Source organism: Salvelinus alpinus, chromosome 5 (genome assembly GCF_045679555.1).
Source record: "Salvelinus alpinus chromosome 5, SLU_Salpinus.1, whole genome shotgun sequence".
NCBI lineage: Eukaryota > Metazoa > Chordata > Actinopteri > Salmoniformes > Salmonidae > Salvelinus > Salvelinus alpinus.
Window position 1 is genome coordinate 7,274,731 of NC_092090.1, and position 19,727 is coordinate 7,294,457.

The window sequence follows — 19,727 nt, forward strand, 5'->3', positions numbered from 1 at the left end:
TACCCTAACCCTTTTCTTAACTTTAACATACTTATCCTAACCTGATACATTAATTATCCTAACCTGCTGCCTAAATTCTCCTAACCTGATACGAAAAGACAAGCTCCACATTGACCTGGTACTTCCTGTACATAGCTCCACATTGATCTGGTACTTCCTGTATATAGCTCTACATTGATCTGGTACTTCCTGTATATAGCTCCACATTGATCTGGGACTGGTACTCCCTGTATATAGCTCCACATTGACCTGGTACTTCCTGTATATAGCTCCACATTGATATGGTACTTCCTGTACATAGCTCCACATTGATCTGGTACTTCCTGTACATAGCTCCACATCGATCTGGTACTTCCTGTATATAGCTCCACATTGATCTGGTACTTCCTGTACATAGCTCCACATTGATCTGGTACTTCCTGTACATAGCTCCACATTGATCTGGTACTTCCTGTACATAGCTCCACATTGATCTGGTACTTCCTGTACATAGCTCCACATTGATCTGGTACTTCCTGTACATAGCTCCACATTGATCTGGTACTTCCTGTACATAGCTCCACATTGATCTGGTACTTCCTGTATATAGCTCCACATCGATCTGGTACTTCCTGTATATAGCTCCACATTGATCTGGTACTTCCTGTACATAGCTCCACATTGATCTGGTACTTCCTGTACATAGCTCCACATTGATCTGGTACTTCCTGTACATAGCTCCACATTGATCTGGTACTTCCTGTACATAGCTCCACATTGATCTGGTACTTCCTGTACATAGCTCCACATTGATATGGTACTTCCTGTACATAGCTCCACATTGATCTGGTACTTCCTGTACATAGCTCCACATTGATATGGTACTTCCTGTACATAGCTCCACATTGATCTGGTACTTCCTGTACATAGCTCCATTGTTGTGTATTATATTTATCTTGTTGTTGTTATTTTTGTTTGTTTTCCTCTGTGTCGTTGGGAAGGGCTCTATAAGAAAGCATTTCACTGTATGTCGGTTCATGTGACAAATACAATTTAATTTGACTTGATTTGATGAGAGAAAAATGTGACCATTTGCACAATCATCCTAAAACGTCATAAGAAATTAGATGGTGTTTTATGTCTCTTACATGAACGTTATTCTATACCATTAAATTCTGTTCTGTAATATATAATACTATCACTATGTTGTGATCTTGCAGACATTGATTTAGTTTTGATATAACTTTATGAAACGAGCACCATCTGCCCGGGGAACAGTAGCTATACAGAGACAGTGCGTAAGGTAGAGAATCACACACATTGGCGGAAGCTTCCGGAAAGAACAGGAAGAACAGTCTCAGGAAGAACAGTCCAGTAAAAGTGGGATCGGCAAAAAGGAAAGTCTCTCCCATGTCTCTGTGTCTGGTCTGGCTGTGGTGTCTCCCATGTCTCTGTGTCTGGTCTGGCTGTGGTGTCTCCCGTGTCTCTGTGGTGTGTCCGGTCTGACTGTGGTGTCTCCCACGTCTCTGTGGTGTGTCTGGTCTGGCTGTGGTGTCTCCCACGTCTCTGTGGTGTGTCTGGTCTGGATGTGGTGTCTCCCACGTCTCTGTGGTGTGTCTGGTCTGGCTGTGGTGTCTCCCATGTCTCTGTGGTGTGTCTGGTCTGGCTGTGGTCTCTGTGGTGTGTCTGGTCTGGATGTGGTGTCTCCCATGTCTCTGTGGTGTGTCTGGTCTGGCTGTGGTCTCTCCCATGTCTCTGTGGTGTGTCTGGTCTGGCTGTGGTCTCTGTGGTGTGTCTGGTCTGGCTGTGGTGTCTCCCATGTCTCTGTGGTGTGTCTGGTCTGGCTGTGGTGTCTCCCATGTCTCTGTGGTGTGTCTGGTCTGGCTGTGGTCTCTCCCATGTCTCTGTGGTGTGTCTGGTCTGGCTGTGGTCTCTGTGGTGTCTCTGTGGTGTGTCTGGTCTGGCTGTGGTGTCTCTCATGTCTCTGTGGTGTGTCTGGTCTGGCTGTGGTCTCTCCCATGTCTCTGTGGTGTGTCTGGTCTGGCTGTGGTCTCTGTGGTGTGTCTGGTCTGGCTGTGGTCTCTGTGGTGTGTCTGGTCTGACTGTGGTGTCTCCCATGTCTCTGTGGTGTGTCTGGTCTGGCTGTGGTCTCTCCCATGTCTCTGTGCTGTGTCTGGTCTGGCTGTGGTCTCTGTGGTGTGTCTGGTCTGGCTGTGGTCTCTCCCATGTCTCTGTGGTGTGTCTGGTCTGGCTGTGGTGTCTCCCATGTCTCTGTGGTGTGTCTGGTCTGGCTGTGGTCTCTGTGGTGTGTCTGGTCTGGGTGTGGTCTCTGTGGTGTGTCTGGTCTGGCTGTGGTCTCTCCCATGTCTCTGTGGTGTGTCTGGTCTGGCTGTGGTGTCTCCCATGTCTCTGTGGTGTGTCTGGTCTGGCTGTGGTCTCTGTGGTGTGTCTGGTCTGGTTGTGGTGTCTCCCATGTCTCTGTGGTGTGTCTGGTCTGGCTGTGGTCTCTCCCATGTCTCTGTGCTGTGTCTGGTCTGGCTGTGGTCTCTGTGGTGTGTCTGGTCTGGCTGTGGTCTCTCCCATGTCTCTGTGGTGTGTCTGGTCTGGCTGTGGTCTCTCCCATGTCTCTGTGCTGTGTCTGGTCTGGCTGTGGTCTCTGTGGTGTGTCTGGTCTGGCTGTGGTCTCTCCCATGTCTCTGTGGTGTGTCTGGTCTGGCTGTGGTCTCTCCCATGTCTCTGTGGTGTGTCTGGTCTGTCTGTGGTGTCTCCCACATCTCTGTGGTGTGTCTAGTCTGGCTGTGGTGTCTCCCATGTCTCTGTGGTGTGTCTAGTCTGGCTGTGGTCTCTGTGGTGTGTCTGGTCTGACTGTGGTCTCTGTGGTGTGTCTGTTCATGGTCCAGCTGATATTCCCATGTGCTGACCCCAGGGTGCAGTATCGTGGCATTGGTTGTTCATGGTCCAGCTGATATTCCCATGTGCTGACCCCAGGGTGCAGTATCGTGGCATTGGTTGCCGTGCGTTTCCATGTGAACAGCCTGCTGGGCTGGCCTGTCTGTGAAGGGATGACCAGAGAGAAGAGCCTGCTGTGTAAATGGATGACCAAGGCAGAGAGGGAGGATCTTCTTAACAGCAGTGACCGCTGCCCAGATCCACAGCCCTATTTAACCAGCTTGGCTGTCTCCTACAGCATCACACTCACACTGGATACTACAGGAGGATCCTACAGGAGGATCCTACAGGAAGATACTACAGTAGGATACTAAAGGAGGATCCTACAGGAAGATACTACAGGAGGATACTACAGGAGGATACTACAGTAGGATACTACAGGAGGATCCTAAAGGAAGATACTACAGGAGGATACTACAGGAGGATACTACAGGAGGATCCTAAAGGAAGATACTACAGTAGGATACTACAGGAGGATACTACAGGAGGATACTACAGGAGGATACTACAGGAAGATACTACAGTAGGATACTACAGGAGGATCCTAAAGGAAGATACTACAGGAGGATCCTACAGGAGGATCCTAAAGGAAGATACTACAGGAGGATCCTACAGGAAGATACCACAGGAGGATCCTACAGGAGGGAGACTGAGCCTGACACTCTCTGGAGGTAGACTGACACTGATAGTGTAACAGGTGACTATAACCGCAGGGAGTCAAAGGACCAGGCTTGAATGTGCTCTTACATTCAAGGTCATTTCCTATATACAGTAAAACACATTTTGTAGTCAACTATCCCTGTACCAGGATACACGTATTATTATTTCAATTAATTGAATTGAATAAGAAACTGAATTTAATTCAAATATTTTATGATGAGGGAGAATTGGTTTTTGCAATTATTGGTTTTGAAAAGTTGTAGCTTTTATTGCTTGTGTTTATTGGTTTTGAAAAGCTGCCTGTGATCTGACCAAACTGTGCTTTTTCTTCCTTCTCTTTCTCCAGAGCTGTGATCCTGACAGAGCTCATGTAATGTGGGTCGTTGAACAGATCCGTGTTTCAGTGGCCAAAAACAACATTCTGTTGCCAATAGCGGAGTACAGCTTCCACATCTCAGACATCATGTTGGGAGAGAGCACATCTCGGGAGAAAGGAAGGAAGACGATCTCTCTGTGTCCTAACGTCATCACACCGAATACTATCCCTGAGTTCTGCATCCCACCAAAGATCTGGCCACAGCAGGAGCTAAAGACGGCGGACTGGAGTAAAACTGGCCCTGTTGGAAAGGTGTCCTTTTCACCTGAGAAGGGCAGCAGCCCGGAGACGGAGGTAACAGTAAGAAAACCCTTCATCAACACTCATCCAACCCTTATCCAGGTAGAGAGCGTGGACGAGACTCCATACGACCAGGGCTTCAGTGATGAGGAGAGTACCAACGCCGACCCCCATAGCCAAGCAGCTCTCTCCCTGCCCCACCTGGCCAAGGCCCAGACCTGCTACGGTTTCTGTACCCTCCTGGAGAGCCCCCACACCCGGAGGAAAGAGTCTCTGTTCCACAGCCACCCCAACGCCTGTCCCCTCCCCCTGATCGCTGCCTCTCCCGGGCCTCGCGGCCGCTTCAAAACGTACTCCTCCAGAACCTCACCTCTACCCCACTCCCCGTCATCCTCCTTCAGCCTCACCAAGCTGACCTCCAGCAGGCTGTCTCCTGGAGGCTCCAGGCTGGTGGCTCTCCAGAGACAGAGCACCCTGGACAGTGACACCACCTCCTCCGCCGAGTCCTCCCCCTTCAGCTCCCCTCTCCTGGCCAGGCCGCCTCCCAAGTCCTCCCTGCTCAAAGCCCTGAGCCACGACAGACTGCTGTCCCGGACTATGAGAAAAGCTATGCTCTCCAGGAACAACTCTCTGTCCACGGATGAAGGCAGCTCCACGGACAACAGCCCCAATATCATCCGGAGGGCCTCTAATGCTGGATTAGTAGAACCCCTTCCCAGGGCCTTCACCCTGGCTCCCCCTGCTATCTTCCCCATAGACCTCGTCCTCCACAGAGAGAGGGTCACGAAGGAGAGTCTACTTCCTGTAGGTAGAGAGGGGGCACTACGGCTCTCAGCAGAGTACTGCCTAGACAAGCAGAGACTCAGAGTGAGGTTGATCAGTGCTGAGGGACTGTATGCGATCTCTGTGGATCCTAAGAGCGTCAACTGCAGCATCAGTATCTGTCTGTTACCGGGGAAGATTCAGAAGCAACGCAGCGCGGTAATTAAGAGGAGCAGGAACCCCGTCTTCAACGAGGATTTCTTCTTCTATGGTATCTCACAGGAAGACATCTGCTGCCGGTCGCTGCGGTTCAAAGTTGTCAACAAAATGGCCTCCATGAAAAGGGACTATATTTTGGGAGACTGTGAGATTTTGCTGAAAAGTTTATTATCTATGTAGAAATTGTTGATTGGCTTGAATGTATATAAGAAATATTTTGTGACTTTTTATACTGCTACATATTTATTAAATCAGCATAAAAAACAAATCTGGTTGTTTTGAGTCTTGTGTGCCTGTATTCAGAGACAGTTCATTTCACCGGAGGTTGGTGGTACCTTAATTGGGGAGGACGGGCTCGTGGTAATGGCTGGAGAGGAATGAGTGTTTGGTTTCCGTGTGTTTGGTGCCATTCCATTTGCTCTGTTCCAGACATTTATGAGCCGTCCTCCTCTCAGCAGCCTCCACTGGTCTATTTCAAGAGCTGCAATTGCAGGGCCGTCTACACAACAGCCTACATCGACATAAGGAAGGAATAGGAATTGAATTCATGATTAGATTTGGTCCATAAATGGAAACAATACAATGTGTGCAGGCGTTTGATCTTGGAAGAGGTTGCTTATTTTAATTTATACCTTTTCTCAGACGTTGATGCATCAACCACTGGCTGCCTGCTACGTCATCGACTGTGTCTCATCGACTGGCAGATTGCTAGAACATGTGATGTGGTTAGCTGATGAGTAAAATACCTATCCAGACGTTGTACGATCTGTCAGGCGCCAGTGTAACCGATGTGAAATGGCTAGCTAGTTAGCGAGGGGACGGTCTAAAGTTAAACTGTTACACCAGCAATGTCTGAGCAGATCAGTGACATAATTCGTTCTTTCTCCCCCCCATACAACACACAAATAATTATAATAGTTTCCTAATTTTAAACCATTGAAATACATGACAACATGAATGGGAAAATATATTTAAAGAAGAAGAATGAATTGGAAGTGCTTTAAAACCTGTAGAAAATAATATTTGAGAGCACTCAGATTACATTTTAATAATATACATTTAATTAATTGGAAAAGCTTTTATTTAACAAATACATTACAATAACATTGAGTCCCTCCCCCCTCTCTAATCAGAAGTGGAGCCCATACGCCTATGATGAGAAGGCTAAAGCAAATGGTTAACCTTGTCAAAGATGACGCTACCAAATGTAGTTCATTGATATGGTCCAGAGGGCTACATTCCCTCATGTTTGAAAGTCATTCAATGATTTCATTCTGGCCACAATAATTTTTTTACACGATCACACCTGTGTTATTTGTACGTACAGTTTATTCAAAACCACATAATTTGACGCCACTGGCTGTCACTGTATACAGGCATTACTAGTCGATTAGCTACATTACTAGTCGATCGCAGAGCGAATCACTTTCATATTAAAGCTCTTGTCATCTTGTTACGGAAAGGCGTTCACACGGAAGATCACGGGATAATTTTGACACCGTAGCATTTACCAATCAACAAGGGTAGTGCTAGCCACGAAGTTCAACAATGGTTTTTGAATCTATGGTCAGTGATCTCCTGAATAGGTTCATCGGAGACTATGTGGAAAACCTCGACAAGTCCCAGTTGAAGATTGGCATTTGGGGAGGTAAGTGAAACGCACAGTTGGAATGACAGTTCAAGCGCTGCTAACCTATACAGTGCAATGCATGCTAGTGTGGCTAGGTTAGCTGTCAGCATTTTAAACAAACAAGCCCTAATGCTAACTAGCTAGCTAGCTATAACCAGTCTCTGGGATATGATGCTAACGTTACCCAGTCTACGACAAAAGGTTTTGTAAACCTCCCTGTAATGATATCGACATGTTGTAGGAGCCTTGGGGACGCGTTGTGTGCCTAGAAAGTCACTGACTGGGGCCACACAGCGAACATATTTACTTTGATCTGGCATTGCATAAATGGGCTGCCATACACACACCTTATGTTTTGTCAGGTTTAGCCTACATTTATTAGTAATCTATTATTTTATGGGTACAACATGCAGACACAGACATAAACAAACATGCATTAATCCCAGTTGTTTCCTGCTGGACACAGTGTAGTCTAATGTCTAACTGATCTGTCTTCACAACAATGAATGCATACAGGACTGAGCGGACTGGTAAATCAAGATGGTAAGATCTGGTCAGGAACTAAGGCATCAACCAGTTTCCAGTTGATGGCTTTCTCTCAGTGTGGATCTCTTGAGTGAAGTGGCAACTTTTCTATTAGCCATATCTTATACTTTACTAGCCTGGTCCCTGATCTATACTTTACTAGCCTGGACCCTGATCTATACTTTACTAGCCAGGTCCCAGATCTGTTTGTGCTCTTGCCATATCCTATACTTTACTAGCCTGGTCCCAGACCTGTTTGTGCTCTTGCCATATCTTATACTTTACTAGCCTGGTCCCAGATCTTTACTTTACTAGCCTGGTCCCAGATCTGTTTGTGCTCTTGCCATATACTTTACTAGCCTGGTCCCAGATCTGTTTGTGCTCTTGCCATATACTTTACTAGCCAGGTCCCAGATCTGTTTGTGCTCTTGCCATATCCTATACTTTACTAGCCAGGTCCCAGATCTGTTTGTGCTCTTGCCATATCCTATACTTTACTAGCCTGGTCCCTGATCTATACTTTACTAGCTTGGTCCCTGATCTATACTCTACTAGCCTGGTCCCTGATCTATACTCTACTATCCTGGGCCCAGATCTATACTTTACTATCCTGGGCCCTGATCTATACTTTACTAGCCTGGTCCCTGATCTATACTTTACTAGCCTGGGCCCAGATCTATACTTTACTAGCCTGGGCCCAGATCTATACTTTACTATCCTGGTCCCTGATCTATACTCTACTAGCCTGGTCCCTGATCTATACTCTACTAGCCTGGGCCCAGATCTATACTTTACTATCCTGGGCCCAGATCTATACTTTACTAGCCTGGGCCCAGATCTATACTCTACTAGCCTGGTCCCTGATCTATACTCTACTAGCCTGGTCCCTGATCTATACTCTACTAGCCTGGTCCCTGATCTATACTTTACTATCCTGGGCCCTGATCTATACTTTACTAGCCTGGTCCCTGATCTATACTTTACTAGCCTGGGCCCTGATCTATACTCTACTAGCCTGGGCCCAGATCTATACTCTACTAGCCTGGGCCCTGATCTATACTTTACTAGCCTGGGCCCTGATCTATACTTTACTAGCCTGGGCCCTGATCTATACTTTACTAGCCTGGGCCTTGATCTATACTTTACTAGCCTGGTCCCAGATCTATACTTTACTAGCCTGGTCCCAGATCTATACTTTACTAGCCTGGGCCCTGATCTATACGTTGCTAGCCTGGGCCCTGATCTATACGTTGCTAGCCTGGGCCCTGATCTATACTTTACTAGCCTGGTCCCAGATCTATACTTTACTAGCCTGGGCCCAGATCTATACTTTACTAGCCTGGGCCCTGATCTATACGTTACTAGCCTGGGCCCTGATCTATACGTTGCTAGCCTGGTCCCTGATCTATACTTTACTAGCCTGGGCCCAGATCTATACTTTACTAGCCAGGTCACAGGTATTTTTGTGCTCTTGCCAATTCCATTGCTATCATTGTCAAGCCAATGGCATGACCATTCAATAAGGAGTTGGCAAGAGAGCAGAAACAGACTGTGCCCAGGATAAGCCACAGTTAGTTGCAAAACTAGATAGTATTTACCTAGCTAGTAGGGTATACATTAGAATGTGAAATATAAACATTTAGTCACACACACAGCTGGTGAAAGAGTAGACCTATAACAATCAACATTTTGATCCTGGCAAACTGACATGAAGAAAGTACTGACTGAGTTTGAGTTGTCACTGCAATGTTTGCTATGAAGGACGTTCAGGATACTGCAGTAAGTCTCCAGGCAGGGAACAGCGTCCACACCCACCGTCACTATAACACCTGGCAGAAGCCATTGTGATTGTTATGGCCTCGGCCGTACCTGTCATCCTCTCCCCGTCATCTGAGTGTTGAGAGATGGCGGACGAGGTAAGAGGTCTTTGTCACATGTTTGCACTCCAGACCTGACGCCAGGGTTAATACAGTAGTTGGATTAATACAGTAGTCAGAATCTATGATTCCTTAGCTAGACAGGACTCTTATTTTTGGTCATGGGTAGCCCACAGTACTAGCCTAGCCTATATCTTTGGAACGTTGAAGCCAGACAACGGCCATTGTATCACATTTTGCATAAGTGTCATATGTCCTAGTAAGACCAAAGATAGCCGGCAGAACCATTTAGGTTTTTTAGTATTGCGTTGTGATATAGGCTCATACAGGGAAAACCCTTACTACAAATACCAAACAGTACCAACAGATTCCATACTAGTCCTGTTTCTTCTCTGTAGGCATAGTTATTGTATCATGTGTCTCCACCGTCGACTAGGCCCTATACAGAGCTTCATAGCCTGGTTCCTCTCTAGGTTTCTTTCTAGGTTTTGGCCTTTTCTAGGGAGTTTTTCCCTAGCCACCGTGCTTCTACACCTGCATTGCTTGCTGTTTGGGGTTTTAGGCTGGATTTCTGTGCTGTAACTTCCTGTTAGGTCTAGGCTATATAACCACCAGGCATGGTTGTTTAACTTCCTGTTTGGTCTAGGCTATATAACCACCAGCCATGGTTGTTTAACTTCCTGTTAGGCCCAGGCTATATAACCACCAGGCATGGTTGTTTAACTTCCTATTAGGCCCAGGCTGTATAACCACTAGGCATGGTTGTGTAACTTCCTGTTAGGCCCAGGCTGTATAACCACCAGGCATGGTTGTGTAACTTCCTGTTAGGCCCAGGCTATATAACCACCAGGCATGGTTGTGTAACTTCCTGTTAGGCCCAGGCTGTATAACCACCAGGCATGGTTGTGTAACTTCCTGTTAGGCCCAGGCTGTATAACCACCATGACTGACCTTTTTGTAGTAGCCCGATGAAAGAAACCTGACACCCTGGTCGACACACACAGCTGATAATTGTCTGAATCTACTCTGCTAGCTGTAAGTCAAGCAGACTTCCTGTAACTAGTGTACACAGTGTACACACCAAGCAGACTTCCTGTACTAGTGTACACACCTAGTGTACACACCAAGCAGACTTCCTGTAACTAGTGTACGCACCAAGCAGACTTCCTGTAACTAGTGTACACACCAAGCAGACTTCCTGTAACTAGTGTACACATCCAGCAGACTTCCTGTAACTAGTGTACGCATCAAGCAGACTTCCTGTAACTAGTGTACGCATCAAGCAGACTTCCTGTAACTAGTGTACGCATCCAGCAGACTTCCTGTAACTAGTGTACGCATCCAGCAGACTTCCTGTAACTAGTGTACGCATCAAGCAGACTTCCTGTAACTAGTGTACGCATCCAGCAGACTTCCTGTAACTAGTGTACGCATCCAGCAGACTTCCTGTGACTAGTGTACGCACCAAGCAGACTTCCTGTGACTAGTGTACGCATCCAGCAGACTTCCTGTAACTAGTGTACGCACCAAGCAGACTTCCTGTGACTAGTGTACGCACCAAGCAGACTTCCTGTGACTAGTGTACGCATCAAGCAGACTTCCTGTGACTAGTGTACGCATCAAGCAGACTTCCTGTGACTAGTGTACGCACCAAGCAGACTTCCTGTGACTAGTGTACGCACCAAGCAGACTTCCTGTGACTAGTGTACGCACCAAGCAGACTTCCTGTGACTAGTGTACGCACCAAGCAGACTTCCTGTGACTAGTGTACGCATCAAGCAGACTTCCTGTGACTAGTGTACACACCAAGCAGACTTCCTGTAACTAGTGTACGCACCAAGCAGACTTCCTGTGACTAGTGTACGCATCCAGCAGACTTCCTGTAACTAGTGTACGCATCCAGCAGACTTCCTGTGACTAGTGTACGCATCAAGCAGACTTCCTGTGACTAGTGTACGCATCAAGCAGACTTCCTGTGACTAGTGTACGCACCAAGCAGACTTCCTGTGACTAGTGTACGCACCAAGCAGACTTCCTGTGACTAGTGTACGCACCAAGCAGACTTCCTGTGACTAGTGTACGCACCAAGCAGACTTCCTGTGACTAGTGTACGCACCAAGCAGACTTCCTGTGACTAGTGTACGCACCAAGCAGACTTCCTGTGACTAGTGTACGCACCAAGCAGACTTCCTGTAACTAGTGTACGCACCAAGCAGACTTCCTGTGACTAGTGTACGCATCCAGCAGACTTCCTGTGACTAGTGTACGCATCCAGCAGACTTCCTGTAACTAGTGTACGCACCAAGCAGACTTCCTGTGACTAGTGTACGCATCAAGCAGACTTCCTGTGACTAGTGTACGCATCAAGCAGACTTCCTGTGACTAGTGTACACATCCAGCAGACTTCCTGTAACTAGTGTACACATCCATCAGACTTCCTGTAACTAGTGTACACATCCAGCAGACTTCCTGTAACTAGTGTACACATCCAGCAGACTTCCTGTAACTAGTGTACACATCCAGCAGACTTCCTGTAACTAGTGTACACATCCAGCAGACTTCCTGTAACTAGTGTACACATCCAGCAGACTTCCTGTAACTAGTGTACACATCCAGCAGACTTCCTGTAACTAGTGTACACATCCAGCAGACTTCCTGTAACTAGTGTACACATCCAGCAGACTTCCTGTAACTAGTGTACACATCCAGCAGATTTCCTGTAACTAGTGTACACATCCAGCAGACTTCCTGTAACTAGTGTACACATCCAGCAGACTTCCTGTAACTAGTGTACACATCCAGCAGACTTCCTGTAACTAGTGTACGCATCCAGCAGACTTCCTGTAACTAGTGTACACGTTCTAGTATCACTATTAACTTGTGTTTTCTCTCATCTTCTGTCCAGGCAATGTTGTTCTGGAAAACTTGAAAGTTAAAGAAAATGCTTTGGTAAGTATGCATTACTTTATTGTCATCAACATGTGTAGCCTGTCACTTTAAGAAGAGGTTATTGTACTTTCCAGGCATCCATCCCTGTTGTCCTCACCTCACAGAGGCCTGTCATAGACTAGGTCAGGTTCTGATCCATCCCTATTGTCCTCACCTCACAGAGGCCTGTCGTAGACTAGGTCTGGTTCTGATCCATCCCTGTTGTCCTCACCTCACAGAGGCCTGTCGTAGACTAGGTCAGGTTCTGATCCATCCCTGTTGTCCTCACCTCACAGAGGCCTGTCGTAGACTAGGTCTGGTTCTGATCCATCCCTGTTGTCCTCACCTCACAGAGGCCTGTCGTAGACTAGGTCTGGTTGTGATCCATCCCTATTGTCCTCATCCCACAGAGGCCTGTCGTAGACTAGGTCTGGTTCTGATCCATCCCTGTTGTCCTCACCTCAGAGGCCTGTTGTAGACTAGGTCTGGTTCTGATCCATCCCTATTGTCCTCACCTCACAGAGGCCTGTCGTAGACTAGGTCTGGTTCTGATCCATCCCTATTGTCCTCACAGAGGCCTGTCGTAGACTAGGTCTGGTTCTGATCCATCCCTGTTGTCCTCACCACAGAGGCCTGTCGTAGACTAGGTCTGGTTCTGATCCGTCCCTATTGTCCTCACCACAGAGGCCTGTCGTAGACTAGGTCTGGTTCTGATCCATCCCTGTTCTCACCTCACAGAGGCCTGTCGTAGACTAGGTCTGGTTCTGATCCATCCCTATTGTCCTCACCTCACAGAGGCCTGTCGTAGACTAGGTCTGGTTCTGATCCATCCCTATTGTCCTCACCTCACAGAGGCCTGTCGTAGACTAGGTCTGGTTCTGATCCATCCCTGTTGTCCTCACCACAGAGGCCTGTCGTAGACTAGGTCCGGTTCTGATCCATCCCTGTTGTCCTCACCTCACAGAGGCCTGTCGTAGACTAGGTCCGGTTCTGATCCATCCCTGTTGTCCTCACCTCACAGAGGCCTGTCGTAGACTAGGTCAGGTTCTGATCCATCCCTGTTCTCACCTCACAGAGGCCTGTCGTAGACTAGGTCAAGTTCTGAATCATTGATGTAGCCTATACTTGACTGTTTTCCATACATTAATGATACATGATGTTGATCACTGACCTTTTCCACTACAGCAACTCACATGTTGTTCAAGGAGACAGTAGTGTAATCATTATATCAACTATAGACACTGTACAGAGAATGGTGGTCAGGGCTGTAGTGTTGAACCAGAGTTGGAGGGTGAAGCCTGGTGGTCAGGGCTGTAGTGTTGAACCAGAGTTGGAGGGTGAAGCCTGGTGGTCAGGGCTGTAGTGTTGAACCAGAGTTGGAGGGTGAAGCCTGGTGGTCAGGGCTGTAGTGTTGAACCAGAGTTGGAGGGTGAAGCCTGGTGGAGGGTGAAGCCTGGTGGTCAGGGCTGTAGTGTTGAACCAGAGTTGGAGGGTGAAGCCTGGTGGTCGGGCTGTAGTGTTGAACCAGAGTTGGAGGGTGAAGCCTGGTGGTCAGGGCTGTAGTGTTGAACCAGAGTTGGAGGGTGAAGCCTGGTGGTCGGGCTGTAGTGTTGAACCAGAGTTGGAGGGTGAAGCCTGGTGGTCAGGGCTGTAGTGTTGAACCAGAGTTGGAGGGTGAAGCCTGGTGGTCGGGCTGTAGTGTTGAACCAGAGTTGGAGGGTGAAGCCTGGTGGTCAGGGCTGTAGTGTTGAACCAGAGTTGGAGGGTGAAGCCTGGTGGTCAGGGCTGTAGTGTTGAACCAGAGTTGGAGGGTGAAGCCTGGTGGTCAGGGCTGTAGTGTTGAACCAGTAGAGGTGTGATAAAAGTTAGGACACAGTGTTGGAGTGTCTGCTGCTCTGCCAGGAGACCCACGTTCCTCTCAGACTGTCTGTAATCTTCCACTGTCTCCTTCAGCTTCCATTCAAGTGACGCATCTTAAAAGACATGTATGTTACTGGTCTAATGATGATGATTTCTGTTATTTCTGTTGCAGAGTGAGCTGGATGTTCCGTTTAAAGTGAAAGCTGGTCAGATTGGTGAGTACCGGCGGCAGCCCCCCCCCCCTCCACAACACACAACACTATTTATTTTCATGTTGTTTTCTCAAGTTGACTGCTGTAGAGAACAGACTGTAGTAGCACCACAACTCAATAGATACCTACCCAGCAGCCCCTGTGTCTTAGTAGAGAGACTGTGATGAGAACAGAGTCTAGCTACCTACCCAGCAGCCCCTGTGTCTTAGTAGAGAGACTGTGATGAGAACAGAGTCTAGCTACCTACCCAGCAGCCCCTGTGTCTTAGTAGAGAGACTGTGATGAGAACAGGGTCTAGCTACCTACCCAGCAGCCCCTGTGTCTCAGTAGAGAGACTGATGAGAACAGAGTCTGGCTACCTACCCAGCAGCCCCTGTGTCTCAGTAGACAGACTGTGATGAGAACAGGGTCTAGCTACCTACCCAGCAGCCCCTGTGTCCCAGTAGAGAGACTGTGATGATAAAGAGAACAGGGTCTAGCTACCTACCCAGCAGCCCCTGTGTCTCAGTAGAGACTGTGATGAGAACAGAGTGTGATATGGCTGCTATGTGAGGATTGGTCTGTGATGTGTGTAAATGGTCTGTATGTGTATTTCTCCAGAGTCGTTACGTTGGTCTCTTTCACTTCACTGAGCCACTCCAACTCCAGTGATATTTCACTGACGAGAAGTGGACTCTGCCTGCATACCAAATGGCACCCTATTCCCTTTGTAGTGCACTACTTTTGACCAGAGTCCTATGGCACCCTATTCCCTTTGTAGTGCACTACTTTTGACATGGGGCCCCATTGAGGTCTGGTCTAAAGTACTGTACTAGGTAGGAATTAGGATGCCATTTTTGGGATGTGCACACTAAACTAAAGCTGAAGATAGACCAGCAATTTCGAGGCAATGTTGCAGAGCAATGGGCTCCCGAGTGGCGCAGCGGTCTAAGGCACTGCGTCTCAGTGCTAGAGGAGTCACTACAGACCCTGGTTCGATTCCAGGCTGTATCACAGTGGTCAAAGGCACTGCATCTCAGTGCTAGAGGTGTCACTACAGACCCTGGTTCGATTCCAGGCTGTATCACAATGGTCTAAGGTACTGCATCTCAGTGCTAGAGGTGTCACTACAGACCCTGGTTCGATTCCAGGCTGTATCACAGTGGTCAAAGGCACTGCATCTCAGTGCTAGAGGTGTCACTACAGACCCTGGTTCGATTCCAGGCTGTATCACAGTGGTCAAAGGCACTGCGTCTCAGTGCTAGAGGTGTCACTACAGACCCTGGTTCGATTCCAGGCTGTATCACAGTGGTCAAAGGCACTGCATCTCAGTGCTAGAGGTGTCACTACAGACCCTGGTTCGATTCCAGGCTGTATCACAGTGGTCAAAGGCACTGCATCTCAGTGCTAGAGGTGTCACTACAGACCCTGGTTCGATTCCAGGCTGTATCACAATGGTCTAAGGTACTGCATCTCAGTGCTAGAGGTGTCACTACAGACCCTGGTTCGATTCCAGGCTGTATCACAACCGGCCGTGATTGGGAGTCCCACAGGGCAGCACACAATTTACACCTCCTAGCTTAGAATTGTGAACTAAAATGTTAAATCTAGTTACCTTTGTTTGCACTGCCATTTACTTTTTTTTAAATTAAAATGTAACCTTTATTTAACGAGGCAAGTCAGTTAAGAACAAATTCTTATTTACAATGACGGCCTACCCTGGCCAAACCCGGACGACGCTGGACCAATTGTGTGCCGCCCTATGGGATTCCCAAACACGGCCGGTTGTGATACAGCCTGGATTCGAACCAGGGTGTCTGTAGTGACTCCTCAAGCACTGAGATGCAGTGTCTTAGACTAGCAGTATGACTTGTGGATGGACAGAACAGCGTTCAACACCTCTAGCGGTATGTCAGTATGTAAACTAGTTGTGAAGAATAGAGCTAGTTAACAGGTTACTCTACTATGTAAACTAGTTGTGAAGAATAGAGCTAGTTAACAGGTTACTCTCTGTAAACTAGATGTGAAGAATATAGCTAGTTAACAGGTTACTCTACCCTGTAAACTAGATGTGAAGAATAGAGCTAGTTAACAGGTTACTCTACTATGTAAACTAGATGTGAAGAACAGAGCTAGTTAACTTACTCTACCCTGTAAACTAGATGTGAAGAATAGAGCTAGTTAACAGGTTACTCTACCCTGTAAACTAGATGTGAAGAATAGAGCTAGTTAACAGGTTACTCTACCCTGTAAACTAGTTGTGAAGAATAGAGCTAGTTAACAGGTTACTCTACCCTGTAAACTAGGTGTGAAGAATAGAGCTAGTTAACAGGGTCTGTAAACTAGATGTGTAGAATAGAGCTAGTTAACAGGTTACTCTACCCTGTAAACTAGATGTGAAGAACAGAGCTAGTTAACAGGTTACTCTACCCTGTAAACTAGATGTGAAGAATAGAGCTAGTTAACAGGTTACTCTACTATGTAAACTAGATGTGAAGAACAGAGCTAGTTAACTTACTCTACCCTGTAAACTAGATGTGAAGAATAGAGCTAGTTAACAGGTTACTCTACCCTGTAAACTAGATGTGAAGAATAGAGCTAGTTAACAGGTTACTCTACCCTGTAAACTAGTTGTGAAGAATAGAGCTAGTTAACAGGTTACTCTACCCTGTAAACTAGGTGTGAAGAATAGAGCTAGTTAACAGGGTCTGTAAACTAGATGTGTAGAATAGAGCTAGTTAACAGGTTACTCTACCCTGTAAACTAGTTGTGTAGAATAGAGCTAGTTAACAGGTTACTCTACCCTGTAAACTAGATGTGAAGAATAGAGCTAGTTAACAGGTTACTCTGTAAACTAGATGTGAAGAATAGAGCTAGTTAACAGGTTACTCTACCCTGTGAACTAGATGTGAAGAACAGAGCTAGTTAACAGGTTACTCTACCCTGTAAACTAGATGTGAAGAACAGAGCTAGTTAACAGGTTACTCTGTAAACTAGATGTGTAGAACAGAGCTAGTTAACAGGTTACTCTGTAAACTAGATGTGTAGAACAGAGCTAGTTAACAGGTTACTCTGTAAACTAGATGTGTAGAACAGAGCTAGTTAACAGGTTACTCTGTAAACTAGATATGAGGAACAGAGCTAGTTAACAGGGTCTGTAAACTAGATGTGAAGAACAGAGCTAGTTAACAGGTTACTCTGTAAACTAGATGTGAAGAACAGAGCTAGTTAACAGGTTACCCTGTAAACTAGATGTGAAGAACAGAGCTAGTTAACAGGTTACTCTGTAAACTAGATGTGTAGAACAGAGGTCATTTCTCTCATTCTGAATGAGACGGTGTGTGATGTGAACACATCTTTTCTCTCTGTAAATCCCAACAGAGGCTGTATCCTCACTGCATCAGAACCCTTATAGCCGTTGTTGTTTAACATTAAGCAGTCTCGTTCCAGGTCCTGTATAGTAACTTTACGATAGATTTAGCCTTTTGGCTCATTTTTAAACATCACGTGAGTAAAGGATGGAGCCCAGGCACGTACTAGATCCTATAGATTAAATGACCTAAATAGGCTACTCTGAGAGACTGTTCAACTCTGCCCTTGGCTTTGTCCCCCCCACCCCCCCAGACAGAGGTCTAATGTTGTGTATTGAGGAGATGTTAATGACCGCTAATGGGAGACGTGCTGTGCTGTGAGTAGATTCTCTGTCCCATAGAATGACTAGACCGGAGATTTCCCCATTCCAGGAAACTGGTCGTGGTGGATGGAGCTGACCAGCGGCCATATTGGGTGTACCTCGGCCATGAGTGTTCCAGTCAGAGGACTGTGGTCCGAGAGGCTTTATCCCTTCTAAGAACTAGCTGTGTCTATGGTGACGAGTGTCTTTCCTGATCTCACCTGACACTTTCTCTGATAATCCTTTTATGACATTAGAGAAACTACTGCAATCCTAAGATGCTTCATATCTCTACTGGGGAAACTGTCCACGCCGCCCAGAGGTTTGTTAACAACATTGTGAGACGGGCAGAGACTGATATTTTGGAGATTATTACGTTTAAAAAAATGTAAAAACACAGTGAGTGATTGTAATCTGAATAAAGGCCAAAATAATATTTATAAAGTCCAAAATTCAGCCCTGCTAATAGCCATAATGGCGCTGTACAACGTGACCATGTGTGTCTGAAAGAGTATTTTCCAGTAAGCAACAATTTGTTACAATATTTCTGTAAATCAGCGATATTTATTCCCATAGTAATTCGTTATCGATCCACAAAGAAATCAACATCTGGCATTTAGAAAGAGTATTTTAATAATTATTTTATTAACGAAAGCAGTATATGCTTTTACATTTGGATAATAACCCATTTAAAGCATTCTGACGATATAAGCCACCTGCATTTGTTTATTAGGCTACTGTGCAGTCTGACAAGTAAACATAGCCTACAGTACATACTGTAGTAAACATGGGAAAGTGCCTAATTCCTTACATAAGGGAGAGCAGGCCATGTCTGTGACCTCAAGTACCTTCAATAATGGCTGTACTAGAGAATGCGGGACCGCGGGAGACCGGGGTTCAATTCCCCGATGGGGAGAAAGGAGTAGGCTGTCGTTTATAAATATGAATTTGTTCTTAACTGATTCCATATGTGTTATTTCATAGATCTGATATCTTTACTATTATTCTACAATGTAGAAAATAGTAGAAAATAAAGAATAATCCTGGAATGAGTGAGTGTGTCCAAACTTTTGATTGGTGCTTGGTACTTACAAACACCATAATATTAATCAAATTAATTAAGCCAAATTTCTTAAAATCAATCCCATGTACTATGTTATTACAAAAAAAAGTTTAACATTTTAGTGGCCTTTTATTGTCCCCAGCACAAGGTGCACTTGTGTAATGATCAAGCTGTTTAATCAGCTTCTTGATATGCCACACCTGTCAGGTGGATGGATTATCTTGGCAAAGGAGAAATGCTCACTAACAGGGATATAAACTAATTTGTGCAACAACATTTGAGAGAAATAAGCTTTTTTTTATGCGTATGGAACATTTCTGGGATCATTTCATGGGACCAACACTTTCCATGTGGCGTAGATATTTTTCTTCAGTGTAAAAAGAAGATGGAGACCAAGCTATAGGAAGTAAAAAAAGCTATATGACTCCGGTAGCGCTAGCTAACAATACCTAGGACTAAAATAGATACTTGGAGTCAAAGTAATGATATAATACTGGAACAAAATAACATTGTGATTTGTAACTTTATATAAAAAAAGAATCCCCCCTATCTCTACAGTTAATAAGTCCTGATAGAAAATAGATGCTGTTTTTGCCATTTTGAATGAATGGATTTTTTGAAGTTTATTTGATTCATTACCAGCAGCACAGTGTTAGCCACACATTGAATTAGGCCCCAACTAAATCCAACAGGTGCAATTTGTTCTTAACTGACTTGCCTAGTTAAATAAAGAAAAGAAAATGTCTGGCTTTTTATCAGTAAATGGATTGAATAAAACATATATATTTTTTAAAT

General features: G+C 45.9%; 2 protein-coding genes across 14 annotated transcripts in view; both read left to right on the forward strand.

Annotated features, from left to right (window-relative positions):
* The first annotated feature begins 3,002 nt into the window (after positions 1-3,002).
* Positions 3,003-5,430, forward strand: LOC139575188 (C2 calcium-dependent domain-containing protein 4C-like). Its single transcript, XM_071400188.1, has 2 exons — positions 3,003-3,625; positions 3,935-5,430. Exon 2 carries the CDS (start codon positions 3,962-3,964, stop codon positions 5,363-5,365), a length of 1,404 nt encoding a protein of 467 aa, XP_071256289.1. The 5' UTR covers positions 3,003-3,625; positions 3,935-3,961; the 3' UTR covers positions 5,366-5,430.
* A 1,159-nt stretch (positions 5,431-6,589) lies between these two features.
* The window catches only part of vps13c (vacuolar protein sorting 13 homolog C), a 229,896-nt gene continuing 216,758 nt past the window's right edge, over positions 6,590-19,727 (forward strand). For 10 of the 13 annotated variants that reach the window (XM_071400438.1, XM_071400439.1, XM_071400441.1 and 7 more), the window contains exons 1-3: positions 6,592-6,833; positions 12,123-12,166; positions 14,178-14,220. In XM_071400438.1, the coding sequence (XP_071256539.1) occupies positions 6,734-6,833; positions 12,123-12,166; positions 14,178-14,220 (187 nt within the window). In that variant the 5' untranslated portion in view covers positions 6,592-6,733. Of the gene's footprint in view, positions 6,834-12,122; positions 12,167-14,177; positions 14,221-19,727 lie in introns of all 13 variants that reach the window. The other 3 variants (XR_011674951.1, XM_071400445.1, XM_071400446.1) reach the window with 2 other exon arrangements.

Coding starts and splice junctions, on each gene's coding strand:
- LOC139575188 (XM_071400188.1), top strand. CDS start 3,962: ATGTGGGTCGTTGAACAGATCCGTGTTTCAGTGGCCAAAAACAACATT.